We start from the raw sequence: 27,307 nt of genomic DNA, 5'->3' as shown, positions 1-27,307 counted from the left end.
AATTCCATACCATGGAATAACTGAATAATCCTGCTTCCCAGGCCTGCCAACGTCAGGAGAGGGTAGAAGCCACTGCCCTGGGACCTGAGGCTCCCATCTACTGCTGCAAATTCCGGGCCCATTAAATCACTCCTGGAGCCCACGCAGCACCCTCTAGACCCCTGGGTGGCACTGCCGGGATGGGGGAGGAGCTAGCTCCAGCCCCACCCCTTCCACCTGAAGCCCCGCCTCTTCCAGTAGTGTGGAGCCAGCCTCCCTTCACCCATCTGGCCTAGGGGCCTGGCAATTCTGTCAGCTCTGCTGCTGCTGCCCTAACTTCAGTTGAAGCCACTAATTGCAGCCTCCTGGGTACCCATAATAATATATACTTGGACTCTTAGTGCACTAGCTGAGGGTTTTGCATTTATTAAGCACCTGTTCAACTCGGTTTTGTTTCTTTGCATTAGCTAATTCGCTCCTATTAAATAGAGGTTATGCTAGCGCTGTCTGGGTTAAGCAGCGTTCCTTATCATTTGCTAGCCTTGTGCAAAGCCTTTTCCAAGAGGAGGTGTTGATAAAGCAGCCTTCCCAGCACATCATGTCCCAGTGAAGCAGAGTGTATTAAAATAAATGCGGTACGTTTGCATAGCACCCTTTTAACTCCTTGGAAATGCCAACAGCCAAATAGTATATAGACTCTAGTGCAGCAATGACGACGGCTATGCACTGGAGCGGACATCCAACCTTTTTAAGCACGAGATCACTTTTTGAATTTAAGTGCAAATGGGATACAGAGTGGGGGGAGGGGCACCCTGACATCAGCACCCCCTCCTCTTCTTTCTGTGCCTTGCACAGCAAGCAAGGGGCTCCCAGGGGTGGGGAGCAGCTCCAAGGCAGAGGGCGGGAGCAGCACAGCAGTGCTGAGAGGGGCAGATGAAGTGCTGGCACTTGACAGCCTCTCAGCCAAACCTGTCAGGATCACCTGTCAAAGGCTCCAAGACATACAAGTAGATCCCACTCTACTGGTTGGTGACCACTGCCCTGCCCCTTACCTTGTTTAAAATTAAGAATCTAATCAGCACGAAGAGCACTCCAGACATCAAACCGGATAACAGTGGGGAAATGAACCAAGAGGCAACTGTGGAAAAAGAGATACAATAAACGATCAGTGGCAACATCCCAGGTATTTGAGGAAGTTCTGCATTATCAAATAGGAAAAGAACCAATGGACGACACAGTTTGGGTGCTCTTATGGGATTTCCAAAAGCACTCAGCACTGGCTTACACCCACTTCCACCAAAGTTGATGAGTGTCTTACTCATGCTAAGCGCTTTTGAAAATCCCATATGCAAGGGGTTTCCAGAATAATGTTGAAATTACAGCAACTGCACCTCACACAGGAATGCCCCTGTAGCCGAACGCTATCAGAAGAAGAAACTTGATCTTTGGTTAATCTTGATGGCCCTCAGTCCTGAAAACTCGGGTAAGCAGACCCCTGTTCCCAATCGGAACCCCACTAAATTCAATGCATTTCAGTGCAGACACAGGGATCTGCCCTTTGGAGGCAGCTCAAGGGATCAGGAACCAGATTTATGAAGCATTGCAACAAGTTACAGGATATACTGTTGCACGTTGAAGTCTGTCTAGGTTCTGACAAGGCAAATAACCTTCTCTAATTGTCAAAAATTCTCAGAACCGAGCATGCTCTTCTCTTGCTGCAGTCAGTAAAACTCCCACTGCCTTCACTGGCTGCAGAGTGAACCCCTCTGAAAATCCTACCCAAGAATGCTTACAGTTTGGAACATGGGGCTTTAAAACAGACCGGTCAGTCACCCCCATGAATGTTTCAAGCGCACCTTTCAGTTATTTTACCCTCAACAAAAACATAAGAACAGAATTTTTAAAAAAAGTATAGTTTCAATCTGTCACATGCCCCTGTGGTATGCTAGTGCCGTCTCCATAAAAATAAACAAGGGGCCAGAGTGTGACTTGGACTACATGCCCATGTGGCATAGTAAGACCCTCCTTAAACACCTAAAGGGGCTAATACAGGACCACATGCTCAAACATAGGTGGGTGCTGCACAAATGCTTGGTCCCTCCTTGGAAGGGATGTGACTACCAAGTCAACTATCTGATAAGCAAATCCCAGCTGACCCCAGGCTCTGCCACGGGGAGCCACGTAGTGCTCCTTGCGGCATTTCAAAGAGGCAGCACCACATGGAGCCCGGGGTCAGAAGGGCTTCAGCACTTTTGCCTCTGAAGTGTAGCAACAGCTGTAGGGACTGTTGCTACACTTCAAAGGCCGAGGCGCCCTATCGACTAATCGAATAGTCGACACAAAAATGCATCGACTATTCGATTAGTCAATTACCCGATACTTAACATCCTTACTCCTTGGAGTAGGGGAGTGCGGGGGGGGGAGGGGGATGAGGAGCACCGTGGCTCTACCCCCTCATTTGCTGGCCAGTGCAGCTGAGCCTGTGCATATGTGAGGGAAAAAGAGAAGGCAGGTGTCACAATTTGTTCCTGGTATCAAGCCCCCACCAAAAGTACAATCTCTTGGGAGTTAGCAGGGCCTCCCCTGTCAGCCTTGGGAGTGCCCCAAGGGTCAAATGTCTCCCAGTACTTCTGGGAGATGCAGTTTACACACCACCTCTTGCTCCAGGCTGTGCCTCAAGTCACTGTCTAGCCCTTAGTGAATAGGACACACAGGCTTCAGAACAACAGGCTTGGAGGGGAGAGAAGTTAAGGACAGCACATTAAAATCATGAAAGAGTATTTCTTTAAAACATGTGCCATTGGTGCACAATTTTCCACATACCGTCACGCATAAAAGGAAATGTCAATTACCAATCTTGACAAGCTCCATCCACTGAACGCCCCGCGTACCGATCGCAACAAGTGAGAATCCAATGGTAGCCCCCACTATGCAGTGGGTCCCAGATACTGGGAGTTTCAAGAAAGAGGCAATCAGCTGCCAAACAGCAGAACCTAGATGGTGAAGGGGGAAAAATATCTGATATAAGCAATGATAATGGCACCAACAATAACCACAGTGTACTGCATGGTTCTCAACCACATACTCGCATTCCTCTCCCAGGGCTGCCTACTCCCTGCACCCACAGCAGAGATGTGAATAAAACAGTCTTTATCATGTTCCGCCAGCCACTAGCTTAGCTTAGCTTGTGGCTTTGAACTTCACATCTCCTTGAGATCCTGTCTCACGAGCAACTCTTCCTGACCACTCAAACATGTGCAGCATACGGACCAGGCTTTAATTCACAAGGCTTTAATTCCCTTTAATTCACAATACTCCTGCTGTCCCATTCAGGCTACCAGGACATTGGGGTGGCATAGAAGTACTTTCCTACAGCTGTGCGGCTTTGGGGTAGCATTTAACCCTTATGAACCAGCTGATCGGTTTGTGCACAGAGTGAGAGCTGACAAGCACAGGAATGGCTGCTGGGACAAGGTTCATTTTCAGTAATGACTGCTGATACCACCTCCTGCATTCAGGGCGTGAAAGGTTTCATTAATGAGCAAGTCCGGTCACTTGGCAGCAGAACGTTGTGCTGTGTTTTGGATGCTTTGGTACCGGAGGGCAGCAAGGGTACAATGCACTTTCAATAACACTGACTACAAGTGGGCCTGAAGCAATCCAGAGGTGCCCCAAGCAGGAACAGCAATTCGTTTCCTGGGGAGGAGCGGTAACGCAAGGAAAAGGCAAATCAGAGAAGGAAAGAGATTCACAATCAAACGACAGCTACAGCGTGGGGGAATGACTGGAGGAGAACATCAAGGCAACACTCCAGCTAGATGTCAAGCTCGAGGTGGTAACGTCCAGGCAATAATCCAGTGCCACTGCTGTTTGGACTGGGAACTCAGCGTGCTCCTGTCAAAGGCAATGAGCACATCGGGCGATTCGCCAGGAAGCTCTGGTGCAAAGATGATGCCAGTGGAACTGAGGAAAGGCAGCGGTGGCTGTGAAAGTGGTGAACTTTCACAAAGGTAAGTCCACCAGCACCCCTCTGTGCTTTTTCATGTGAGTAAAAGGGCATTCAACACTGGCTGCCTCCTTCTACACAGATGTTCCTTGGCTTTCACGTGGCAACGTTCGGAATCACGGGATACTGCTCGGAGAAGACACAAGGATTCTTCTTGCTGCACATGGCTCTGCCCTCTCCGAATACTTCAGTGGCCCACAGTGGTTTTCTCTGAATGCTTCTGTCTGGGGGCATAGGGTGACACTGCTTCTCAAGTAGGGGGTCAGAGAAGTATGGAGAGAGGGCTACCACATGCCCTGTGCGCACTGCTAAATAGGCAGAGGGCGTGGGGGAGTTCAGGTAGGGGAAAGGTTGAACATCACTGCTGCAGTGAATCAGGAAGAAGACGCTGGGAACAGAATGCGAGCTCTAGAGACAAGGAAGGAAGCTGACGAGACACATGGGGCTGAGGGAAAGGATTTTTACGTTTTGGAAAACCAGAGCGTGCCGAAAGAGATGGCAGAGGGTGGGAATGAGAACAGGCGCAAGGACAGAGTCAAGAGGACACATCGACAGGGAATACTGTGACAATAGGAGACACCCGAAAGTTCAAGCCTGGGAGTAGAGCAGGAAGAATACTGGGCAGGGCTCTGCCCCCAAGCCCCAGCCTGACTGAATTCCTTATGCATGGAGGATGCCACTGGCAGATCCTTTCAGTCTTACCACAGCGTCCTGCCTCTTTCCAGAGGCGGTGGTGGCCAAGGCTGCCGCACTCCAGGAGGTTCTGTGGAGTCAAAATTAGAGCAAGCCCCAATCTGTGCAGAGAATAAAATTCTGCTGTTCCTGGCGGTAAATCATGAGATTGTGAAATAGGCCCACAGGTTTCACTCATGGGGTCAGGCGGGTTGCTTCTCTTGAAGCCATAATTATTTAAGCTGAAGCGTCGGGTTGCCTGGCCTGATGCAGGCAACTGAGGTCACAACCTGGGCACTTCTCCAAACGCTGGGCTCAACAGTCTCCTTATGGCTGCAACCTTTGGCTCACTCTCAGAAATCCCAGCTAACTTTGGCTTTTCAGGCACTGGACATCTTGAGTCATATTTTACACCCAGAACTGAATGTGAGTTTTCTCTGGTGGCTAAAGAATGGAGTAAATCTTCCCTAAGTGGGTGGCTGTTGCTTGGATGGGCAGATCACCCTAGCCCGTGTGGTTAAGAGCTTCATTTTAGGTCTCTGATAAGAACAAGCCTACTGCTCAATAGCAGAGAGACAGGGTGCCTGGATGTACCCTTCGCTACTTGTCACCTGGTGGGGCTGGGGAACCCCTTAGGCAGCCCACATGGACAAACAGGAAAGCCTCTGACTACTTCTGGCAGATGGATGCTCTGTGTCGCCCATGGAAAGCAAAGGTCCTTTGCCTTCCCTTTCCCTTCCTGCCCACAGGCAAAGTCTTTCTAATCGAAGTGAGGACAGAGTGCAGACTGGCTTAGGTGACTGCAGCGTCTAACCCTCTCTTCGGTGAAGGTGGTCCATAGACAATTCAAGCCACATGGCTAGGTGAATGCCTGTTGTGTAGGCTGGGTTGGTAAGGATAAGAAAAGAGGGGCACTGTCTCCGAAATCCTTTCAGAGTTGTCACAAGCCAGGACCACAGAGTATCAGCAGTAACTCCATTAAGTCTCACTGGTGCTCTCACTTCCTCTCTGCCCCTCTATAATGCTCTTCAATAGGGGCCCCAAATTGGGGGTAGGGGCACAGCAGCCTTAGGCATTGGGGCTCCTGGCTTGAGTCTCTCTCAGCAGTGGCCATTTCAGACACCTGGATTAGTTGCAGCTCAAGTTCATTTCTCTTGGGCAAATTCTGCAGTAAGGGAGGATACGCAGGATCATGTCAGCCGCCACAAAAGCCCTCCTGCTTCTCTGCGTTCAAACTGCAGCCGCCATCACTTGGATCCTCTGTCTGCTCCAGGCAGAGGAGTCAAGTGGCTTGCACTCCCCAAGTGATGGGTGAGGGCTGGTGCATGGACAGAAGTTTGCAGGGCTCTGCCATGGAGCATACTAGAGGCCTCAATTCTGCATCTGGCCAACTCGTCCTGTGCCAGGGAGCAGCAGCCAAAGCCTCCTGCTGTCCGGAGAGCCCTTCCTTCCCTGACTGCATTGCAGCCAATAATGAGTGCCTTGCAGAGAACCCTTAACGACTGGGCAAGGTCTCTGAGTACGTGTTGTTACCAGAATCCCCGCCTGCCCGCCCTCTGCTTCTAGGAGCAGGGAGACTCTGGAGGCCAGGACATGGAGCCACTTGGGAGTCGGGGGCGGTGACGGAAGCAGACAGGAAGCTGTTGAGCCTCTCGCTGCCTCAGGCTCTGGGGCAGAGGAGCCATTTGAGCAGAGGAGCGGGAGCTCAGTACCACGGATGCAAAGCACCAGGGTTGCAAGTGTGAGGAGAACCCAGTGCCTGAAGGAGTCCTCAGAATCCAGGGCGACCGTGCCAGATGCTCTGGAGGGGAAGCTGCTCTGCTGAGCTTGGTGTGTACAGAGGCGTCCCAGTCTTGGCTGATTCAGAATTTGTGCTCTGAGGATTCACAGGAGCCTCTCCCCGGGTGCCTCACAAGAGGACTCTTGGGCCTACAGAGGTCAAGGAGTGAAGTGCTGAAAATATTAGGCACCGGACAAGGCCCCCGGAGTGCCAAATCAGAGCAAAGCAAAGAAGTTCTGGAGCCCCAGGACAAGCGACTTGATGGAGGAGAGCTAGGGATGACCGGGTGGGGCAGAGAAGATTGGTGAATTTAAAGCTACAGGAGGGTGGTGTGGAGCAGCTATGGATAACAGACAGGAGGAGGATGCAGGAGACAAGATGATGGCCAGAATTGGAAGACACGAGGGAGTAGAGCTTTGTGGAGACTGTTTTGGCAGGTAGAGGAGTTGATCTAGGGCTCAAGAGCAAACAAGGCAGAAAGAGCAAGCAGGTGCGCAGCCAGTGGCAGGCAAATGCCATCAACACAGGCATGGGAGACAGGTGGAAGGACTGAGGAGAGACAGGAGTCCCCAAGGAAGGTGGACAGAGGGGCTGCGTGGGCCAAGTGAGGGAGGAGAGAGAAGTCAGACTGGGCCTTGCTCACAGGGAGGGACAGTCTGGAAAAGACAAGAGTGAGGAGAAAAAACCCAACTCCTAATGTGATTCCTGGGAATGACTCTGAATGGGAGACCTAAACCATGCAGGCCCTTCTGAGGATGGGGCCTGACATCAGATACCAATGCCAATCGCTGGGAGAACCATCACCAGAGAAAGCACCAGTGTCACCTTGGTAGTAAACTGGCTGAGACTGTCCAAACTGACATATTGAACTTGGATCACTGAACGAGAGGGTGGAACTCAAGGCACACTTATGAAAATGCTTCAGACAGGTTTGAACAAGGATTTATCCCTGCAAATCTGCTATTTCATGATCAAATTTCCCTCTTATGGAGATCGAGCCTCTCAATCTTGGCTCTGCATATAGCTCCACATGCAAGTTAACGAGTAAAACTAATCTCTCCTGGGACTCTGGCCCAAAACAACTGGCACTTCTACCCCCAGTGGAAACTCTAGCTGAAACAAGGAGCACCTGCTGTGTAATTTATAGGTTTCTGTTGTCCAACAACTAAAATAAGAATAGATGAACTTAGAAACTTTTGAGGCCAGCACGTGGGATGTGCTGTGAATGAGAAGTTGAGGTACAGTCTGAAAAAAGATCAGATATGAAATTGTACATTATGTAGCAACTTTTTTTTATACTCGGTTCCCTCCCTGATACATCACAAAAACACATTTAACCAAACCAAAGCTGAGCTGGACTTCTGGCAATATTGCCTGGGACCATACGAGACCTGATACTATCCCTTATTCTATCTTCCCCCGCTAGCAGAAGGCAGGAGAGCAAGAGAGGAAGTAATTGGGAGCTGCAAGGGTACTGTGAGGTAAGACACAAGCAAGACAGGTGACTTGGAGATCTTTTAAGGCAGGAGATTGGGAAATACAGTTTGGGTGAGGGCAGAATTAAGCTTCTGGAGCCTCAAAGTCATGGAGGCCCCAGGTTGTATAGACCTGTGTAGCTCAAAAGCTCATCTCTCTTGCCAAGAAATAATATTCCCTCACTCAGCTTGTCTCTCTAGATCAGCAATGGGCAACTCAGGCCAGTGAGTAGGCTGCTGGAGTGGCCCTCCTCCATCTCATTGGGGCCACAAGATTGCTGTAACCAGGATGGTCTCCCGGGACAGGGTAGTTTTCTACCTGCACTTGCATCCCTAGAATTTGTGGGGGGTGACGACTGAACGGTAGCAGCGCTGGGATTGGAAGCAAAGGGGGCGCACGGCTCTCAGTGCTGTGTGCACACAGCACCCATCTCACTGTGCATGCCCTGGCTTTACGTGTGTGTCACTTGAGTAATATTGGTAGAAAAAACGATGCGGACAGAAACCAGCGGAATCTGGCCACCTTGCGCCTAGGCAAAGGTAAACAAAATGTCACCCCGATGGCAGCAGGTGGACCACCACTGCTCTGTATTCTGGGATCATTGGCTGTAACGCCACTACAGACATTCTCCATCTTGGCCACTATTTCCTAAAGAACTCCGGCTTTCCCCAGATCCTGCTATGGCCACCTAGGACTGGCCTTTGAGACTTGTGACGTCCAGGACTTTTGATTTTGGGGGCATTCTGCAGACCAATCTGCAACCGTGGGTAAATGCTATGAGCAGGGCTGCTGCAAGGTTCCCCTACTAGCCTAGTGCCTGCTGGTGATCTGGCTCCGGTGCTATGTAAGTGGCAGCAAGAAATCCAGGCTGTCTAATCCCCCAGCTGTGATACTGTCTCTTATGCAGCCTTACTCAAGTCACCTAACCTGTCTGCCTCAGTTTCCTATCAATAACACTAGGGTACCAGTTACCTACGACATGAGGATATTGGTTGATGCTATACTGGTTTTGTGGTAAAATTCACCAAAATTCCCTCCCCCCAAGCCTGATGGCCCCCAATAGGGGAATGTAAACCGTTATACAGTTAATCGGTTTCCTGGTAAGCCTTAGGTTCACCAGATAGGTAAGTGGTTAACCCAGCCAGGGCCGCAACAGCCCTGACGGCAGCCCCAGGCCCAGGAGACCCAGCCTTGCCAAATGGCAGACCCAGACCCAGACGGGGCAGGCAAAACCCTCCAGTGGGATCACATTTAACCAGTGAAACGTTTTGTTTAACAGCCACATTACATCCCTAGTCCCCAAACCTCCAGCTCACTGGGACCCAATTCAGTGAATCATCTTAAATGTTGCCAACTCTGCACAGCCCCAGGCAAAGTAGCAGAGGTCCACTGCTTCTGCTCTTTATACAACGAGAGTTAATTTTGGGGTGTGCTCTGAAGAATCACTTTTTGCCCCCTTCTCAACCAACTAACGCAGGCCCTGTGCACAACAGTGTGATCACAGTGGGAAAAAATCCATTCCACGTGCAAAGGGGGAGAAAGTTGTTTCCCAAACCTGCTTAAAGAAAAGGGAGGAAAAGAAAAGGAGAAAAACAACATGATTAGAAGGGGGAAAGGAAAAACACAAGAGAGAAAAAAAAACAATTGGTATGGCTAAGAAAGAAAGGAAATTTGGAGAGGTAATTAAGCCAAAGAAAAAGAGCATTTGCAGTTAGCAAAGTTTATTTCATTAACTCAGAAATTTAAAATGTGGAATTTATTCTTAAAGCCATCGCTGGAGGACGGGAATGCAACAGGTCACAGAGTTCAGGCTGGCTTATATAAATGTCCATGCAAATGAGCTGTGTTCTTTGAGCTGCTGGCCAGTTGCCTTTGCAGGCGGTATGCAATGCTTACAAATTTGGCCACCCTGCCTGGAAGAGGGGTTTACAGGACTGGGGTGTCAAACAGAGACAAATGAAGAAAACGAAGCCTTCCCGCTGAAGGAGATCATGTTTATTAAGCATGTGAGGTCAGAAGAAGTGTCACAAACTTCAAAGCAGGTTCTGCTGCACCAGAGCAAGTGGCAGTGCAAATGTACGCAGCTGTGTCTGTGCTAAGAGCCCCAGTGCAGGCACGTCGAAGTATATAGTACAGCGGTATTAGCAAATGTAGAAAAGGTGACTATTCTAGATCTAGCAACCTAGTATTTGATTTACCGGACAAGTCAGGCACTGGGCCAGAGATATTATTATAGTCTTCTTCCCAGCATTTGGCATTACTTCCACAAGCAGTAGTCATGGAAAAAGTAACAGCAAGTGGGGGGAGGAGGGGAGGCATCACATGTGACTGACTCCATTCCCTCTTGGATAGGGAAAGAAAGCAAAGATCTTCTGGGAGCCCTGATAACTGAATGCCATTGTTCTTTTTGAACAGGTCCCCAACTCCCTACTCTAAAGCACATAACCTCCTAACTGTGTTAGAGAAACCAGCACACGGTGCTCAGATTGGCGCCCCACACAAAGTGTGTTCCGGAGGAAAGGACAGAGACACAGTTGTGTGCGTTACTAGGCTTTTGTGCAGCAGAAACTTTGCTGATAAGCACTGAATGCAAACTGGAGAGAGAAAGAGGGAGGAATTAAGACAGAAATGCATGGGTGGGTCTAGAAGGGAAGGATGCTAGAGCTGGGGGAGGTTGTGAGGGGAGGAACTTGGGTGTGTGCTTGGTGGGGTGGAAACTTTCATTTAAAAAGATGATATTTCCACGTGATCAGATGACTCCAGCAGCTGGGGCTTTAAGGATCACATTGCAACACTGTTGAGTGATTGCAGAGAGACTGGGGTGACCAACACTGACTGATGCCTTGTTAATTGTATTTTACACTGAAAGTTGTCCCTTCCGGAGCTCCCAACCTTTTACAAATGCAGTTCCATCTGTGCTTACCACACATCTCCAATGCTCACAGCACTTCTTGCATAGAAATGAAGAAAATGGGTTGGGGCTAATTCCATTTCCCTCTGAAAGCAGTATCTGATCTAACCCAGGCTTAAATTAAAAGCAAACAAAAGCTATGTCAGTAGACAGAAAAAACAAACACGTCTTAGTTTTATGAGGGACTATGAATCAGAAGGATTAAAATTACAAGAAGCTGGTCACTCTCTAATCTATTATTACTTTTAATGTTATGGCCTTAGAACAAGTAAACATTTAATAATAATCAGTCACGTGGTCACTGAAGAGTCTAAGATATTTTAATCTACCAGTTAGGTTAACAGTTGACTACATCCTCGGAATAGGTATTCACTGTAAACTGCCAGTTCTTCAAGATCTTTTGTACGGCCATGAATGGTGTATTATCCTATTAATATGTTTTCCAAATTAAAGGTCACTTTAGATCATTTATTCAATCCATTTTACAAAATAAGAATTATTTTTTTTAATTAAAAGTTATAAACATTCAAGAAAAGTCAGCGATTAGAATGAAGTACAAGTTGAACCTCTCTAGTCTGTCACCCTCTGGACCTGACTGGTGCTGAACTAGAGAATTTGCTGAACCACGGGCGGTCAATATTGTCTAGCAGCATTGCCAACACTTCCACTGCTTGCTGGGCTCTTAGAAGACATTGTGGGGTAAATTAGAGCTAAATAATAGCACAGAACCCTGAGACTGCTGGCTATAAACAAACTTTATGAGACTGCGGGAAACTTGGCCACACCCACGATAAGTGGACAACTGGCTAACTAAAATCATGCCGGACCACAGACGTTGCCAGACCAGAGAGTGCCAGATTAGAGAGGTTCAACCTGTAATAAAAAGAGCAAAAGATTTTAAAAGAAAATTCAGGTCTCCTTTTAAAAGAGAAAGAAGAACCAGACAAGTAAGTACTGGAAGTTAGAATGTCTAAATGGCATAGAAAAAAAAACGCATGATGACTGGGATTATAGCTAGATGCCTATTGCTATTCAAACATGAAAGACGGTTACTTACCAACCATTGCACTAACTTCTCCTGCCATCAGCAGATCCACAGTGCTGTTGTACAGATTAACATCAATGATACCTTTCCGAATCGTTTCTCCTACTTTTGCTCCCAGTAATACTGAGCCAGTGGTTTCAAAAATTGAAGCCAAAATGCAGGCTTGGCGCAAAGTGACCACACCAGAGCCCACCGCAGTTCCAAACGAATTGGCAACGTCATTTGCACCAACTGAAAATGCCAAAATAAAAGCGATGATAAAACCCACAATGACCATCCACAGGTACTCATCCATTGCCATTTTTCCCAGAGTCCGCTTGTAGGGAAATGCTTCCCCTTTGCAAATATTTAAATAGACAAAGCTGGAGGGTATTGTAACGGATTTGTAAAGCAGGTTTCTTGTAAACAATTTGTTCTCTCTGGAAAGTGCTGGGTAGTGCACAAACTGCTAACTGCTGATTTTCGAACTACTGTCAATACTGTTCATTTGGCCGTGTTCAGTCAGCAATGAAACACATTCCATATTTTGCTTCAAAACGGGTACAAGTGCAGTATCCTGTCCTGTAACAGAAGAAAGATTGAAAAAGTGAAGCAGTGTGCAAAGCTGGTAACAGTGTGCCCTTTCAGAAGTAAAGAAATTATTTAAATCCACTAAAGGGATCTAATTTTGGCATGTGATAATGCTAACCATAAAGCAATTCACACAAGATTAAAACTAGGCTAACTCAAAAACAACACAGGTTTTTAGCATTATCAGGGATTGAAAAAATGTACTGGGTCATTCTGAACTGATATATTTGTAAAGTTTGTTTATTTAAATTGTGAGCAAATAGTGTGACAGGTCCTCTCCAAAAAGGGAAATTTTTTTCTACATTGACTTCCATGGAACTACGTGAATTTACACCTCCTCCTTAATTCTGAAAACTTGTATTCATTAAATATCACATGAGAAGGCATACAGATATCTCAAAAGAAGTTTCTTTTGCTGCTTTTGGGTAGTGGGAATATTGTAACCCTTCCAAATAATTTTTCACAATGTTTATTTCAGTGTATCTATCCACATATCTATATGTATCCAGGTCACAAGACAGACATTTAAAGAAAATGTTAAACAACAATAAATGTAAGGTTCTTTTCCTTCAAGAAAAGTTAACTGAACATTACGATGCACTACTGGATTTCTTATATTCAGATATATATTTTTCAATGGTTCTTATGCAGCTTTCACAGACTTCAATATCCTTTGACTAAAGTTTTATCTTGTGCTACTTCTTCAGCTTGTCCAAACAAAAACTGTACAGAAAGGAATGGATTTCAAGAGAGGAAAAAGGCTGATTTATTTCTCCTCACACATGCAAACCTCATCTCAGTGCTCTCAAGCCTTGAGGAGAAGGGAGAAAAATTGTTCTCCTTGGCCTCTGAGGATAGAACAAGAAGCAATGGGCTCAAACTGCAGCAAGAGAGGTTTAGGTTGGACATTAGGAAAAACTTCCTGTCAGGGTGATTAAATACTGGAATAAATTGCCCAGGGAGGTTGTGGAATCTCCATCTCTGGAAATATTTAAGGGCAAGTTAGACAAATGTCTATCAGGGATGGTCAGACAGTACTGGGTCCTGCCATGAGGGCAGGGGACTGGACTTGATGACCTCTCGAGGTCCCTTCCAGTCCTAGTATTCTATGATTACCTCAACAGGAGCCATTGTATTTTTACAAATATTTATTTAAAAAGCTTTGAACGTCATTTACAGGGCTTGTCGAACCGCAGTGAGCCCCGCTCGCCAGCCGCGCTGTCTGGCGTTCTGCGCATGCGCAGATCGCCTGAACCCGGCTCTTCCAGGTTACAATCTACTCACCACAGGCGAGTAGATTGTATTATTTGTCGAGCCCTGATCATTTATGTAAGCCACCAGCAGATTTTTCCCCCTATCCAATTATCATGGTGAAGGGGAGACGAAGCTAAGGAGCCAAGCCAAAAAAAAAAAAAACCAACACCTGCCTACTTTCCAATACCCAGAGTTCTCCAAGATGTGTGCTCCCTATGGGCAGTCCATTGGGAACGTGCAGTGGTGGGAAGAGATGGGGCAGGAATTTGGAGGAAGGGATGGGGTGGAGAAAGGGCAGAGTAGAGCCGGGGCACTGTGGCCAACTCGCTTGCTGAGGCCTGCACCAGCCTCCTCTCCCCCCCCCCCCCACAAGATTCGCAGGCCACCAAGGATCCCACGTCCCCTGAAGCATGAGACCCCCCCAAAGCACAGAGTCCCCCGCCCGTCCTATGTACAAGACGGCTCTGAAAATATCAGCCCAAACATTGGTGGGGCCAGACCCATGTTCCTAAATATTGGTGGAGCATGGACACCATGGGTCCATAAAACTCGCTGCCTATGTCAGGAACGTTATCTTTCTAGACAGACGAAAAAGGGAGCAGGATGCTAACTGTTTAAATGGGGATTTCAGGAGCACTGACAAAACTAAACTGAGGTCTTGGTGGAACTGATGGTGCTGATTTACGCTGGGTGGTGAACATCAATAGCACCAAGTCCTTTTTCCTGCTGTGGTGCAGTGCAATTGGTACTGATTTGCCTCTCTCTGTTGTCAGTGCCAAGGTCAAGCTCAGCTCTTCTGGAGCCGGCTGTTTTAGGGCCCTCTGTACCAGCAGTTTGGACTCTGCACCCAAGGGACCTGACTCACCCACACTGGGGATGGGCCTGTCCTGCAGGAATAGAGGAAGAAGGGTTCTGAGCAGTGGTAGGCCTTGCTGCAAAGGAAGAGGCTCATGAAATGTGGTGATAGTGCTGTTCCTTGCCATGCTAAGTCCCGACTGGCGCCTCATAATTCTGTAGGACTTCGCCACTCTGGTCTCACATGCCACACTGCAAAAGGGGCCTGGCGTTTATGTAGCTTTAACTATAGCAGCCCCAAATACATCAATCAGAGGAGTATGGGAAAGAAATGAGATTAACTGGAAGCTGTAAGAAAGCTATAACCTACAAGAAGGCATCCATCAGGTGGTTCTTCAGGCATTAAGCCTTTGGCCTTACATCTTCTGCTGCCTGAGAAATATCCAAACAGCTTAGCCACATGTACCAGGGCTTGATTTACAGCTACTGGAGGAACACATGCTAATTTTAAATTTTCTAGTGAAACACACAATTTGGGGGGAGGGTGATACAATGTAACCCTGCATTGCAAAAACTGTTTTGGATTAAGGAAACACTCCATATGGTTACACGTCTTATCTCTACTCTGGTGACTATTCCCAACTGTAACATTTTCTGGGTCATTTATTTTGAAGTTTCTTGGTGGCTCTCAGATAGGAAGGATGATCTAGCAGATAGCAGTCTGGACTGAGACTCTGGAGACCTGTGTTCGATTCCCTGCATTACCGGAGATAGTGTAACCATGGGCAAATCACCAGTTGCTCTGTGCCTCAGCTCCCTGGGCTTGGGTACTACAGAGATGGGGTAGGTACAATGCACGTAGGTTCGGTACTGTGTATATAAGTAGATCGTTCATCCCTTTGCATCTATCCCCCAAAGTTCCCAGCTCCTCTTTATAGCCCCCGGGGGCCACACTGCTACTGTGGAAGCTGACGTGGAGATTACAGCACCCAGTTTAGTTTGCACACCAGAAAGTGCCACACCCTACTTCATAAAAGGCCATTGGGCTATTAAGAAAGGGAAATATAAAAGCAAGCCTTAAGCCTACCGCTTTCACCTGTCTCTTCAAGTATCCCTTTGGAACACTAGCATACGGAGAGTGGGTGCGTGTTTAATGATGCTCTGGGAGCTGGGGGTCACACTGCATTGCTGGATACACAAAAGAGCAATATGGTTACAGAGGGCTCAGGTGTTCTGACTGAAAATTCTTCATGGCATCCCACAGGGGGTGGAGTTAAGGTTGCGGTGGGCAGAAATCGTCATCTCAGCATTCTTTTTGGATGTGATCAGAGACTTTAATGAAGCCCTCCCTGATTTTCCAACACTTGAGTTGAGGGTCGTGAAGTCTCACCTTTTGGAAGGGCACAGAGAGCAGAAGGTATTACTAGCAGCAACCGCCTGAATGCCAATGTCGGGTAAGTGGATTTCCATTGTTTCTTCAAGTGTATGAATGAGGCAGACTGCTACTGGAATGGGTATGGAGCTGCTACAGAGAGGACTGAGCAAGAAATGGGAGAAGGGCCTCCCCCATAATTGCAACAATTCCTCTGCCTTCCCACTTAGTTGCTGACCCTAATGTAACCTCTGAACTGCCCCACCTTCCCTTCTGTCCAGCAGAGGACATGAATTCCCAAGCCTGGAGCCAGGGAGGTACTGGGTTTGTGGGATTCCTCACAGTGAGCATGAGAAGGCTGCTCAGCTTCAAGTCAGCTGAAACTGGAGCCTGAGCCCAAAACAGACTCAATCAGGCTTCCAACGAGCCAAAGCAGGCTACTAATGATTCTGAGGTTGGCATTATAAGCTTCCAAAAGATAGATGGCAAAGTGGGCCCCCAATACACCTAAAGCTTTAAGGAAGAAGATGGCCCCCAACACCTCTCATGAGGGTCAAGGAGCCTTCTAAGGCGTGCCATGGTGCTCTTCACAAAGGCCTATACTCGCCTGCTTCCCAGACGGAGTATGAAACCTTTGTAGAAAAGGTGTCTGTGTTAAAGACTTGCCACGCTTGCCACTTCCAGCAAGGTGTGGTAGTTCACAATACACACACGACAATCCACCACAGCCCAAGAGGTCAGGCTTGGCAATCCAGATATTTCTCAGGTAAGAAAAGACACAGCGATGGAAAAACACACACAATCCAAGCCTTCTTTGTCTCTAAACTAAAAAAAACGAAAAACAAAACCACCCAACAACAGAGGAAACATCAGTGCTGCTGTGGGGCCTTCCAGAAATGTAAGACATTTTGGTCAACGTTCTTTCATGCCAAGCCAGTGGCTGGACACAGGCCCAAACCCAGCAAATGGTTCTTTCTAGAGACCAACATGGGCACGTTCAGGTGACTAGCACTCCCCTTTTGCTTGCATGCTGATCCAAGTGGAGAAGGAGCTCTATGTTGTTTTTGTGACATGGACCAAAAGGTCCCAAAACAGAGGGAGGCTGAACTCAAGGACTTGTTCTCTTTCCATGAGGTCTGAAAATCTTTGGCCTTATTCTCCACTGCCTTGCACATTGTCAAGTCATTTGTACCAGGACAGGGTGAATGCAAAAGTTACATCAGCATTTTACACCCACTTCGCTCCTGGGAAAATGCTGCACAAGGTGCAGGACAGAGGAGATTCAGACTCTGTCAATCAAGATATAGGTAAGAGATCCCTGACTTCCCTGGGACTGAACAGCATAGAACAGATATTCAGTTTCCCTAAGGAATATATATAGCCTTGATCTCTGTGGTATACATTTTGGGTAGTTAGCATTTCTAAGAACAACAGGACAGGAAGAACAGCTTTTGAGAGAAGAGGTTACTATTTTGGGTTAAAGACACAGTAACCCATTTGTATAAAAATTAAAAATACACTTCTGTCTTTTGGAACCTGACTCCTGACTTACAGGAAATTTGTTATCTTCCCTTCTACTATGACAATCTACCAGAATTAAATTTTACTTGGGTAAAGAACCTAGAGAGATGTTCTCAAAAAACCCTGTAGGAAACCTGAATTTTGACTTCCTAACCGTGAAATGGGATTTTTAGCCAGGAGAGATACACCTAGAGAATTTGTTAGAGCTGCTTCTTTTAAACTGCAAGGACTAGAGATGCTCTAGCTGCTGTCTCATTTTCTAAAGATTGTTTTAAAATATAATCTAAAATGTTCTCAGATTGCTGGACCTTACTGACAAGAAATATCAGCTTCCTGCCAGGACCTTCCTGGCATGGAGGGCATCACTAAGGCTGCACCTTCCCTGAAAAGTTAACTCGAGTTGTCTACAGGAGTCTCAAGTTGTCTACATGACTCTTGGGTGCAATTCTTTATCCACTCAGTTACAGAGATCTTTGAGGCTGGCACCTCACCCTGCAGCCTTTAAAATAGGGGGGAAAGCATGTTCTGATCTGATGAAATCTTTAGTGTGGACCTATCCTTATCAGGTAGATAAGCCAACAGTCCCACACCATCTTCAACTTACATTTCTAGCTAAGCACTATTTCAGAGCCCTGTAAACATCACAGAAGGGCCACTTCATTCCTCATGGAGAATTTAGAACAGAAACCAAGAAGGTAGAGAATTGTATCAATAAACAAAGAAGGACAAGATGCCCCATGGGAGAAAGTTAGAAACTGATCACCACCTTACCACTTCATCTTAGTGCTTATCCACATATGGAAATTTACCAAAATACTCATTTGGGAGTAAGAGTGACTACACAGGGGCTTATCATAGAATCATAGAATAATAGGACTGGAAGGGACCTCAAGAGGTCATCGAGTCCAGCCACCCGCCCTCAAGGCAGGACCAAGCTCCGTCTACACCATCCCTGACAGATGTCTATCTAACCTGTTCTTAAATATCTCCAGAGAGGGAGATTCCACCACCTCCCTTGGCAATTTATTCCAATATTTGACCACCCTGACAGTTAGGAATTTTTTCCTAATGTCCAATCTAAACCTCCCCTGCTGCACTTTAAGCCCATTACTCCTTGTCCTGTCCTCAGTAACCAAGAGGAACAAATTTTCTCCTTCCTCCTTGTGACACCCTTTTAGATATTTGAAAACCGCTATCATGTCCCCCCTTAATCTTCTTTTTTCCAAACTAAACAAGCCCAGTTCATGAAGCCTGGCTTCATAGGTCATGTTCTCTAAACCTTTAATCATTCTTGTCGCTCTTCTCTGTACCCTTTCCAATTTCTCCACATCTTTCTTGAAATGTGGCGCCCAGAACTGGACACAGTACTCCAGCTGAGGCCTAACTAGTGCAGAGTAGAGCGGCAGAATGACTTCACGAGTTTTGCTTACAACACACCTGTTGATACAACCTAGAATCATATTTGCTTTTTTTGCAACAGCATCACAGTGTTGACTCATATTCAACTTGTGGTCCACTATGACCCCTAGATCCCTTTCCGCCATGCTCCTTCCTAGACAGTCGCTTCCCATCTTGCATGTATGGAACTGATTGTTCCTTCCTAAGTGGAGCACTTATACCAGATTAACTATGCCATAATAGCTAGTCTAGTAAATTTCCACTGATAATTGCCCTTAGTGAAAAACTAGTGAGAAATTTAGAACATAAAGTTGCCAGTTTTTCCCTCTAGTAGCCAAAGTAATTGCTACCAAAGAGAGAAATTTGAGAGCAAGGAACCAGCAGACAACAGTAGGGATGGGTGAAAGCAACACTCTCAAAGCCAAGTTCAAAGTCCAAGAGGTCAATTAGAACACATTAGCAACCAGTGACACAAAACAAATACGCTTCATGAAGGAAACAAACAACCAGAGAGTGAGAACCTACAGTGTCCCTTTAATCTTCTCTCTGATGAAAACTAGAGACAGTAGCAGAAATTAAACTGACATGAACCTTGCAGTGCCTTATCTCTCCCTCTCCTCCCACCACCAGCTGATTAAGTCTAACCATATTATTCTGCAAGAGAAAAAGTGAATTACAATTCCTCTTTTCAGTGAGATTCATCTTAAAAAGCACTTTTTGCTGCTTGAATATCAGCAGACCCTAAAGGGCAAATTTATCATTTTTAAGTGCAAATGTAACAAATAGTGTCCTTAAAATATGATAAAACAGGCAAGTCATCACGATTTTTTCCCCTGAAGTGTTCAAAACAATAGACATTTCTCTTTAAGTAATCACATTTGATCTGTAATAGAAAGCAAGTTCACTTCTAGCTAATGCTGGTTGAGAAGTCTGTCTAAAAACTTCCTACGCTGGAACTCTTGATAGGTTATTCCACACCCCTCAAACTCTCACATAATCATGTTTTGCATTCCAAAACAGTCTGTCAAATTCTCATTCATAATCTATAGATTTACCAACTTTACAGCATCCCACAGATCTTGCACTGCATTCTATTACCATCAAATACATCTTGTAAAAGAAGCGACTAGCAAATTAAAATTCACATTATTAGTTCTTGTCTTCCCTTGCTCCTCCGCAGGCCACAACACTCACACATTATTTTAAGCTGCAGATATTACCTCCATGACATGAAAGGTGGTGTAATTCAAGCAGTTCTCGGCAAAGTACATCCCTATATGGCTCTAAAATACTGGCATAGCATCTGTCACAGGGCCAACTATGATACAAGTTTTATGCTCCAGGACACCAGAGATGTCCTGACTTGTTTAAAAAAAAAATCACAGTACACATAGAAATCACAGCACACAGAAGCATTTGGTGTATCAGCCAATTCCTATTTCAGCTTCAGCCCTCCTACTGAAGTTTAGAAAGGCTTTAAGCAATTACTTTACAGGGCAACAGTACTGCTCTTCATATTCTTTCAAGGACTCTGATCAAGTTTAAAATGGGGAGGGGAGGGTCTATCAGCTTCAGCTACAACAGATTTCCAGAGGATGCTTTCATTTATTTGTTCTTATTGTCCTCCTCTCTTCCAGTGAAAGGTTAAAAATACTTGTCCCGTTTCAGATTTTAAAAATCTTCTACACATATTTTTACAGACAAGCTTCCCTCAACTGTTCCAGTTCAGTCCATGCAAAATATTAAGCATGGACATTTTGTTCTGTTGACTAAATAAATTCAGATCCTTTTGCAGAAAAGATTCATTGAAAATACAAACATTACTTATGGTTAAGTAATTATTTAAAGAGATTCAGTTCGCCATATTAAAAACCCAAAGAAACAGGCTGGGAAAACAAATGCAGTTACAAGTCCTTGTTGCTCATTCAGGTTTAAATGAAAGACTGTTGCTGGAAGAATAGAGATTTTTGTCCTCAGTGAGTAAAAGCTTTTTAATCAATCAAACCTTTTTATTGTTTTACACTACACTTTAGTTCCTGGACTCCAAACCCAACAATAAGCATTTAAGGATAGCAAAAACAGATTTTGTAAGACACACAAATCTTGAAAATCCACTTAATGTTTACAGGTTGTTTCAAAGAGAAATAGCTAAATTAATTCGAGTGACTGCTCTCCTGATCCTATATACAGTCTGAAGTTTAAAATAGTATCTTATCACATTCAGCATAGCCACAACTGAATATACAAACTTATATTGGGTAAACAGTTCTACAACTTACACAGCAGCTCCTGGATAAAATTAACTCCAACACAGGAAAAAAGCCAAGACAACACCAAGCATCTATGTGTGTCCAGGGATTTATTCACTAAGTGAAAATCTGCCTCCTCTTAACAAGTTATTCTGCCGGGGGCGGGCACTGATAAAACACAACACAGCGTCATGATTATATTAACCATACAAACCAATCCATTAAAGCTCATCTTAAAAGAAACAACCCCCATCCCTTTCAAAGCACTGAAATAGGGGGAAAATCTCATTTTCATAACAAGCCTCTGCTTGGATTTTTAGCACGATCAAGTAGTTTTGAAAAGTTACAAGTGTGGTATTCAACAGCAGGGCTGTTTCATATTTCAAATATGAAAACTCCATTAACAGTACTACAGAGATGTTTGAATGCGTATAATTTTACTCGTGTGAGTAGCAGGTCCATCTAGAGATGTTAAGAGGCAGGTAATTTGCTAATCGTGTAGTTGATAAAATTTCTATCAACTACACTATTAGCCAATAAGGGAAGGCAGCCCGGATCAGTCCTAGCTCATGCCAGGTCCGGGACCAAATCCCGCTAGGACTGAGCCAGGCTGCCTGCCCACCTGGCTCCTACTACCTTTTAAATGCAGAGCCGCTGGTTCCCCCGCTGGGGCTCTGCATTTAAATGCATAATAATAATAGTGTTAACTGATAAGATTTTGCTTATCGGTTAATTGACTATATGTACATCCCTAGTTTCATCAGCTTCTGCGGAACAACTCAGTGGCTACGTCTAGACTGGCATGATTTTCCACAAATCCTTTTAACGGAAAAGTTTTTCCGTTAAAAGCATTTGCGGAAAAGAGCATCTAGATTGGCACGGACGCTTTTCCGCAAACCACTTTTTGCGGAAAAGTGTCCGTGCCAATCTAGACGCGGTTTTGCGCAAGAAAGCCCCGATCGCCATTTTTGCCATCAGGGGTTTTTTGCACAAAACAGTTTTTAGTTGTCTACACTGGCCCTCTAGCACAAAAACATTTCCGGAAAAGGGCTTTTGCCTGAACGGGAATGTCAAAGCATTTGCGCAAGAAGCACTGATTTCGGACAGTAGAACGTTAGTGCTTTTGCGCAAAATCAAGCAGCCAGTGTAGACAGCTGGCAAGTTTTTGTGCAAAAGCAGCCGCTTTCGCGGAAAAACTTGCCAGTCTAGACGTAGCCAGTGTGTATAAAGTTAAGCATATGTATGACTTTTTATAGGCTGAAGCACACAAAACTTTATTATAAAGCTTCACATTAAAATGTCCAGTCAAAACTTCTTGATCCGTTTTCCTACAAAATTATATTAATATACATTAGCAAAGACTAAATCCCTCCTCCCCCTATCCCCCGAGTATCTGGGTTAGTTTAATAGAATATATTTGCATTGCTATTTTAAGGTTAGCGCACAGTTGAAATAAACTGCTTTATTTCTATGCAAAGGATTATTTGAAATTTTACAGGAATTATAAGATGTCAGATTTCAGTTAGAAACTTAATTTTGACAGTTTTCAGGTTTATGAACGAATTATGTTCTAAATTGAACATTTTGACCAAAACACACAGAACTGGAAGCATCGTTAGGCTCCTACTCCTAGTCTATATTTACATTCCTGAAAAGTGACCTAATTTAGAAAAGCTCTGAAAGCATTAGGATTTGCTTGGTGCTCAACACTTCCGGAAATTCAGGCCGTTGATTTAGGACCCTAACTATGCAGCCGGTTCTGAAAAATCTCATCCTTAATAAATTCTACTCTATATTTTAGGCTAGTGGCTTTCAAACTTTTTTTCTCATGACCCAGTTGAAGAAAATCATTTATATTGGGTCGCAAGCATCATTTGACTGGATTGTGGGCTCCGGAATGGGGCTGAAGATTAGAGCTATGGAGTGTAGGAGGGGACTCTGACTTTGGAGGGGATCAGGACTAGGGCAGGAGGTGTTTACCTTGAGGGTTCCCAATCAGCAGTGCAGCGGGGGGGAAGGGGGGACCCTAAGGCAGTTTCCTGCCTCTCTTGGCACTACAGACCATGCTGCACCCCAGAAGCAGCCAGCAGTCGGTTCCCAGCCAGTGGGAGTGCGGAGCTAGTGCTCAGGGCAGGTGCAGTGTGTGGAGTCCAGTGCACTCTCTCCACTCCCCCACACAGGAGCTGGGCCTGCTGCTGGCTGTTTCTGGGGCGCAGCACAGTCTGTGGTGCCACCCCCTATTGATCACTTGATCCCCCTGCAGCAATGAGACCCTGTGCCCAGCATTCCTTGACCCAGTACTGGATCCCAGCCCGCCGTTTGAAAACCACTATTTCTGTTTGCTCAAGAACTCCTAAGCGGTAAGAGAGGTAGGCAGCTTCCTCTTACCAGAACTTAAAGCCAGGTCAGGGTTTGGTGGTGCCAGGACAATGAGATGTGCCTGGAATGGAATTGTATCTCATAAAACATACAGAAGAGAAACAGAATCACCAAGCTGGCCCTAGCCCCTTAGGCGCCCATTAGTGAGGACGAGGCAGGGGTGGCTAAAGTTCTTCCCCATCCTTCAGATTCATATGGGAACATTGCTGGCTATTCACTTCATCACTGTTAGGGAGCAAAGGGGAGAGTGTACAAACTTAATTAAGGACCCGAGCAACGCCAGGTGAATGTGTTAGTATTTGAATAAAGTATCTTTCCTAGTAAAGAGTGATTAGAAATTTCTATACTGATTGTCTACTTCTAGATTAAGTTGGTGATCATAGTCCTCCAGGTGTAGCTTAATGAATCTGAAAGGTGACACAGTTCTTTACAAGGATGTACTAATACATTCTAGCAATGCTATATTGTCTTCCACACAAAAAATCATCAAGGCAAAACTCCAGCTACAAAACAACCACGAGTAGCCACCTAAAGCCAAAGGCAGATCAAATTCAGTTTGCTCTTGCAGTCAACAGTGCTCATAGACAACATTGCTTTAATTATGTTCAGGATCCAAAATGCTATTAAGCTTGCATTATTCTTGATAATTTAGTTAAGTCACATCTGTGTGTTTGGTTGTGCTCTTTCCCTTTGACTATAGAGCAGGGGCAGGCAAAGGGCCCTCTGTGGGCTGGATCCGACCCACCAAGCCGGTGGATCTGGCCTGCAGCTGTTCTGCCGCTGCCCCACCCCCAGGCCAATCAGGGCCTGGGGGCGCGGGAATGGGCGAAGTCTCCTCTCCCACGCAAGAACACGGGGCAGTTAGAGACACACATCGCTGTTTAAAAGAGCCAGCGTTTATCTCTAGCTGCCGTGTGCCTTTGGTGGGGGGAGGGCTTTGTGCAGTCCCAGCCCCCAGGCCACTCAGGACCTGGGGGTGGGGAGTGCACGAAGTCTCCCATGTGCTGTCCCCGCCCTGCCAGGGGCACGCAGCGGTTAGAGAGACACAACAGCAGCCAGCGTGTCTCTCTAGCTGCGGGTGAGGAGACTTTGTGCGCTCCCCAGCCCCTGATTGGCCTGGGGACACAGAGACCGCACAAGGTCTCCTTCAGCTAGATGCCAAGAGAGAAACACCAACTGTTTTTTAACAGCTGGCATTTCTCTCTGGGGGGAGGAAGGGGGAAGGCTTCTCGTGCTCCCCTACCCCAGGCCAACTGAGGGAGTGGGAGGGGACACAAGAAGTTTCCTGTCCCTATCCCTTTCGCCCGAGGCTCCGCCCCTTCCAGAGTGGCCCCCTTTTAAAAATAATTGCCCATCCCTGCTATAAAGTAATTGATGACTATGCTCAAGTCCAAAGGGTGAGAAAAACCTGACACACCTGGCATTTTCCTGTTCATCTCTCCAGGCCTATTAAGTGACATTGTTTTATAATACAAGACCAAGGTTCAATCCTGCAGATTCTTAGACATCTCAGTAAAGGTACTCTCACATAGCCCTAATGAAGAGACTACTTGTGGTTGAATGAATCACTGAACGTTTGTAGGACTGGGGCCCAGATGTGTGTGGGGGGGGAGCAGAAATGCAAAATATCCATTTTTTGGAATAGCTTCTATGATGTCATGACAGAGGTGGGTTTAAAATATCCTCCTTCTCGATCATACTCCAGTATATACTCATCTTGAAGTCTCATCTACCTCTTCTCTTCCAGCTGTGAAATGAGAATTTTCAATAGTGAAACCCCAACCCTAATTCCCCCACACTCCCACTTGTCTTTCAGTAATAATGAATAAATGCACTCAGGTCGCTTAAAAGAATTTCTTATATCTGGTTTAATAAATGTATTTTCTGCTAACCAAGAAATCAGAATTTCCAATCTCATGAAGTAATGTAGACCCAAAAGCACAGTTGTCTGGGATTGTTTTAGAGCCAGCCTGGGGAAAACTGCATTGTCACAGAGCTTATTTCATCCTAAATTTGAAAGAGCAGACACAACAAATATTAGATCAAAGAAAAGTAAACATAATAAAAGGAAACCATTTTGAAGTTTTTGTTCTGTTTCGTCAACATCATGGGCCTCAGTCATGGGAAAATTCATCATTCCAGAAAGGTTTTCCATCACAGTTAAAATAAGAGTATGTAAATACTGCATACCACTGAAGAAATAGGCAAAGCAAAGGATAAAAAAAAAATTGTGATGAACAGATCTGAGAATGGAAAAACAATCTAATGCCCATCAAAACTCAAATATCTAGCTCATTGGGATATAAGATTCTGGTGCAGACTTCATCAGATCTATCACATAAGTTCCTCTAACAGCTCCTTGTTCTAGACAAGATTCCACGGTGGTATCTAAATTACTTTGTAATTTAGTCAGAATCAACAAAAAATACATTTCCATCATCCAAAATAACCCAGAATTGCAAAACCAGTCTGCTACAATTCGTGCTCAATACTGGGGAAATTGGTGTTAATAAGAGGAAATACACTGGGCTGTAACGAAGAGAATAATATAAAATTCAAACCATAATCTTCTTCACAGATCAATAAAAAATTGAAGTAAGATACTGACTGCACCCTCTCCTAATCCTGCAATTCTACTCATATTTGGGGTTTTATACAGATTTTCTCTCCTATATTCAGTTGCAGCTCAAGATAAAAGAGAAGTAAAATCATACAAAGTCCCTCACTTTTACAGCTCTCTTTAATAGAGATCTTAAAAGAACACCAGTAATAAGAGTGCCTTGAAGGAATGCCTACCCGAACAAGATAAATATCATGAAACAAGCAACCTGGGAGAAACACCAGCAAGAGGTAGAGCCATACACAGACAATGATAAATGAGCAGGATTTCATGTTCCAATCTAATGAATAGTAGCTGATTTTTTGAATGTACTGGTTTGTGTGTCAGTAGCTGAAGAATCCTGAAAGGTTTTAGTATTACACAAGAATAACTTTGCAGAATGGACAGTCTATCTCAGTGTTTATATGGCTCCAATACTGTAGTATGGGAATGTCTCAGATTAGCTGTCAGGTCCTAAGATTACCATATACAGTAACATAGTGGATTTTTAATGGGTATCACTGATAAAAACCCTAAAAGCACACATTTTGAATGCAATTATAGTTAAGTAGTTCAGTTACATGGGAATTTTTGTTTCTTTACCTGGCAAAATAATACTGGCTTAGAATACAATTATTGCCTAAGAAGGTGAATCTGGATATACTGTCCATTACATTGTCTAAATTGTCTGTTCCCTTATAAACAGTAAAACCATTTCCATTAAGTTAATCTAATTACATTTATTTACTTTAAAGTAAAATTATATAAATTAAGAAATTATATTAATTGGGAACTCATCTATCAACAATTAATCTTCCAACCCCAAAAGCCAAGCATTTAGTCACAATACAAAACATAACTAACATTTTATTAAGGGTAGAAAACCATTACAGTTTCTACAGATTAGAAAGAGCAGCAGATTTTTTATTCACCTTCATCTATTCAATACAGAAAACTACATTTAAAAGTTAAAGTTTTAAAGGTACTTGTTCGACAAACTTTAAAACCCCTTTGCACATACTGATTATAAACAATGAGATACAGTTACATGATCATAAACACATTAGGCAATATCTCGTGTAGCTTGAAAAATCACTCAAACTTCAGATAGTGTAGGACATGGCTAGCTGCCTATTTGGAGATGCTTTATACAGGGGCCAACATGTTAAAAAATAAAAACCTAAAGTTATACTTTAGAATAAATACCCTGATTTTCAGACGTCTGAGCTCCATTAACATTAATGGGAATTGCTGGCCATTCTGACTTTTGAAAATCACTTTATTCAAGACCAGCATTTCAG

At 45.0% G+C, this 27,307-nt stretch overlaps 1 protein-coding gene across 7 annotated transcripts in view; it reads right to left on the bottom strand.

Moving 5' to 3' along the window:
- Nucleotides 1–27,307, bottom strand: part of SLC20A2 (solute carrier family 20 member 2) — a 69,833-nt gene that overhangs the window by 28,796 nt on the left and 13,730 nt on the right. The window contains exons 1-4 of one of the 7 annotated variants that reach the window (XM_025185785.3): nt 21,059–21,574; nt 11,882–12,430; nt 2,832–2,972; nt 1,032–1,117 (exon numbers count right to left, since the gene is read on the bottom strand). In XM_025185785.3, coding sequence (XP_025041570.1) covers nt 1,032–1,117; nt 2,832–2,972; nt 11,882–12,170 — 516 coding nt within the window. In that variant the 5' untranslated portion in view covers nt 12,171–12,430; nt 21,059–21,574. Of the gene's footprint in view, nt 1–1,031; nt 1,118–2,831; nt 2,973–10,836; nt 11,829–11,881; nt 12,431–19,834; nt 19,954–19,999; nt 20,965–21,058; nt 21,575–27,307 lie in introns of those variants that run through there. The other 6 variants (XM_014574737.4, XM_006125353.5, XM_006125355.5 and 3 more) reach the window with 6 other exon arrangements.

This window comes from Pelodiscus sinensis, chromosome 4, assembly GCF_052426305.1.
Source record: "Pelodiscus sinensis isolate ZL-2025 chromosome 4, ASM5242630v1, whole genome shotgun sequence".
Taxonomy (NCBI): Eukaryota; Metazoa; Chordata; order Testudines; family Trionychidae; genus Pelodiscus; species Pelodiscus sinensis.
The sequence above is the reverse complement of the archived record's forward strand: the minus strand, read 5'-3'. Positions and strand labels throughout refer to the sequence as shown.